The sequence below is a fragment of the Oncorhynchus mykiss genome, chromosome 17 (genome assembly GCF_013265735.2).
Source record: "Oncorhynchus mykiss isolate Arlee chromosome 17, USDA_OmykA_1.1, whole genome shotgun sequence".
NCBI classification, from domain to species: Eukaryota; Metazoa; Chordata; class Actinopteri; order Salmoniformes; family Salmonidae; genus Oncorhynchus; species Oncorhynchus mykiss.
In genome coordinates, this window is record NC_048581.1 from 37,711,190 (window position 1) to 37,714,996 (window position 3,807).

Genomic DNA, 3,807 nt, shown 5'->3' on the forward strand with positions numbered 1-3,807 from the left:
GGTTGGGCTTGAAATACATCTACAGGTACACCTCCAATTGACTCAAATGATGTCAATTAGCCTATCAGAAGCTTCTAAAGCCATGACATAATTTTCTGGAATTGTCCAAGCTGTTTAAAAGCACAGTCAACTTAGTGTATGTATACTTCTGACCCACTGGAATTGTGATACAGTGTATTATAACTGAAATAATGTCAGCAATTGTTGGAAAAATTACTTGTGTCATACACAAAGTAGATTTTTTTCTTTTCTTTTGGAAAAGTTTCATTGACACAATTCCTTTAAAAACAGCTCATACATTTTTTACATCATTGATACACATAAAAACGGCACTAAGGCATAAAACACAGCATTTGAAAGTTACATTTAAATTTGTTAAAAAGTACATGTTGTTAAAACCAATGAAAACAACCATGAATAAAAGTACTTTCCTTGTAAAAACATCAAATCTGTAAAAGCCATTTAAAATGTGTACTAATGATCTAACAAAGGTAAAACATTTTTAAGACATGAAAAACATGTTAAAAGGCTGTCTTCAGTCCCTTGTACAGGAGCGGGGTGAGTCTTTATCAAGCTCACCTCATCCTGCTCTTCTGAATAGATCATTGTCCCGTCCTTCGGGGCCCAGAGGAGATCCCTCCCCTAGGCGCATCGCCCTAGGCGCCGCAGCGCTGTCAGGCCGTGGCCGCCGGGACCTAGGGTGTTGTGGGGGACCCTTCGCCTGGGGTCGAGGCCCCCTTCCTTCCATACCACCCCAGGGCTTCCGTGGCTACCATGGCCACTGCCTGGGGGGTGGTCTCTACGTTTTTCGCTACCAGCAGGTTACGGGAGGACCACAGTGCTTCCTTCAGGCACGTGAGGGTGGGCCAGAGCTTGGTGAAGGCCTTCGTTGGAATGGGCCTTCGGACCACCCCATACAGCACGAGCTGAGGTGTTAGGTCCTCCCCTGCTGGCAGACACGAGGTGTTCAGGGGGCCTGCTTCCTTCCACAGGTCTCTGGCGGCTCTGCACTCCCAGAGCATGTGCCTCACCGACTCTTCTTGGCCGCAGCCTGGTCGGGGGCACGCGGATGTCCTCGCCATGCCCCGTGAGTGCATAACGGCCCTGACCGGGAGGATCTCGTGGGCGACCATCCAGGACAGGTCCCGATGCCGATTCAGGAGAGCAGGGTGGGCCACGTTGCGCCAAACCATTGTGGGCTCACCTATAGCGAGCCCGCGCACTGGACACACTGGTTCCCAATCCTGCACAAGAGAGAGAAGAGAGCGGTGTTTTGTTAAGAACGTGACTGTTTCTTTTTCCAGTTTAAAATGTCTTAAAAACTTCTGGAGCTGGACGTAGGGCGGGGGTAGCAGGAAAGAGACTGGGGCTCGCAGGTCGACTGGGGTCAGCCTCAGAGTCCTGAGGTAAGATCCCAGCCAGAACCGTGCGAGGGCCTGAGTCTTGTTGTTGACCGGGGAGGTGGCAAGAGTCAGATGTAACGCTGTGTAGCGGCTGCCCAGGAACAAGTAGAGGTCGGGCAAGCCTTTCCCCCCCTTGGACCTGGGCCTCTTGACCACCTCCCTCCTCAGCCTCTCCCACTTGCCTCCCCACAGGAAGTAAAAAAGATTCCGCTCCAGGTCTAAAATACTCCTTAGAGGGGGGATAAAAACAGAACTGATTAATAAAAGCACAGGTAAAATCACAGCTTTAATGATTAAAACCTTGCCCTCAAAAGTCAGCTGTCGTAGTCCCCAAAAACCCAGTCTCTGTCTTACCGTCCCCAGGATTCCACTCCAGTTACCGCTCCCTCCTCCCCCCCGGTCAAACTTTACCCCCAGTACCCTTATGTCCGTCAGTTTAACTGTCAGAGGTAGTCTGGTCCTGGGTCTGCCCATGGTCCGAAGAATTGGGCCTCTGTCTTGTCTCTGTTCAGTCTCGCCCCAGAGGCTCGTCCGTACCAGTCAGTCCTGTCCAGAGTCCTGTCGACGGATAAAAGGTCGGTACATAAAATGTTGACGTCGTCCATGTAAAAGACGCACTTGGCGGTCATCCCCCCACTCCCCGGGATACCCACCCCACTGATCCCTTGGTCCCTTCTCAAGACCTGTGCCAGTGGTTCAATACAGGCCACGAACAGAAGAGGAGATAACGGACAGCCCTGACGGACGCCGCAGTGTACTCCCACTGCTTTTGACAGATGCCCATTTGCAAGGATTTTGCTGGTGATGTCCCCGTACAGCAGTCCCACCCAAGCTAAGAACCTGTCCGGGAAACCGGGAGCGAGACCCGATCAAAGGCTTTTTCAAAATCTAAATTTAGGACTACAAGCCGCATGTTTCTGTCTCTCGCATAACAGATGGCATCTCGGATTAGTATCAGGCTGTCCGTGATCTTCCTTCCGGGCACGGCACAGGTTTGGTCCGGGTGGATCACCTCCCCTAAAACAGAAGACATTCTGAGTGTTAAAACCTTGGTAAAAAGTTTACAATCAAAGTTTAAAAGGGTTATCGGTCTCCAGTTCTTCAGGTCCGTCCTGTCGTTTTTCTTATATAAAAGAGTCACGATCCCCACTCTAAAACTGTCAGGTAGTCTGTCAAGATGTTCGAAGTCGGTAAAAACAGTCAGAAGTTCGTCGGCTAAAACATCCCAAAAGGTCAAATAAAACTCCAAAAGGAGGCCGTCCTCCCCCGGTGATTTACCCCTCTTAAAATGTTTCAGTCCTTGTTCGATTTCTGTCCTCGTCAGGTCTTTTTTCAGGTCGTCTGTATTGGGTAGGGTCTTGTCGATGTATGTTAAAAGGTCCCCCATTGTTTCTTCGCACACATCTTTTACCCCAAACAGTTCCCCATAAAAATCCTCAACTACTTATTTTTTTCCTTCTGTATCTGTTTTTAAAACCCCATCTTTATTTTTTAAACGAGTCATTAGCCTACCCTTACTAACTATTTTCTTAAAAAAGTACCTTGTGCACTTCTCCCCCTCTTCTAATTCCCTTTCCTTGCCTCTTAAAATAACCCCCTTGCTTCTCTGTTCTGCTAAAAGTGCCATTTCCTTCTTTACTTCTTTAATTTCTTGGTTAAAATCAAGGCCCTGTTGGCATAGGTTAAAATACCTTTCCAGTCGCTTTTGCAGTCCCACCATGCGTCTATCTTTTTCTCTGCTTTTTTCCTTTCCTATCTCTCTAAAGAAGGTCCTCGTCCTTCCCTTCACCATTTCTCACCACTGTGCTCGCGTGTCAAAGAAGTCCTGTAGCGCCTGCCACTGGCTGAACTGCTCTCTGTACTGACTAACTACTCTATCATCTTCTAGAAGGGAGCAGTTCAGTTTCCAGGGCCCTCTTCCCACAGTCACACCCGAAGATAGTGAAAGGGTGCACGTCAGCATTACGTGGTCTGAGAAGAAAGCAGGGGTTATTCTAGCATCAGTTGGGGGACAGTCCCGGGTAAACAGATAATCAATGCGAGAGGCTCTGGTGCCATCACCACTGGTCCAGGTGAAGCCCTCCTCTCTTGGATGCAGGGTTTTAAAACAGTCAGTCAGTTTAAAATCCCTGCACAGCCCTTGCAATAAAACACTTGACCTGTCTACCTTAAAATCCCCTCCTGCCCCTCTCCTGTCTGCTCTACTTAAAACACAATTAAAATCCCCACCCACCACTAGAGGATCCCTCCCTAGCATGTGGGACTGCAGGTCCTCTAAAAGTGCACACCGGTCATGTTTATCGTTAAAACCATACACATTTAGCACGTTAAAATCCCTCCCCATAAAAGTACAGTTGGCTAAAAGAGCACGCCCACCTACCACCACCGTGCTCCCCTTCACCAC

The 3,807-nt window shown here is 48.7% G+C and overlaps 1 protein-coding gene across 1 annotated transcript; it reads right to left on the reverse strand.

Annotated features, from left to right (window-relative positions):
* Positions 1–695: 695 nt before the first annotated feature.
* On the reverse strand, positions 696–2,183 carry LOC118940132. The gene has a single exon (XM_036948391.1). It carries the CDS (start codon positions 1,875–1,877, stop codon positions 696–698), a length of 1,182 nt encoding a protein of 393 aa, XP_036804286.1. The 5' UTR covers positions 1,878–2,183.
* Positions 2,184–3,807: the final 1,624 nt, after the last annotated feature.

Bases quoted from the DNA above. Each gene is read 5' to 3' on its own strand.
- LOC118940132 (XM_036948391.1), bottom strand. From the start codon at position 1,877: ATGGGCAGACCCAGGACCAGACTACCTCTGACAGTTAAACTGACGGAC.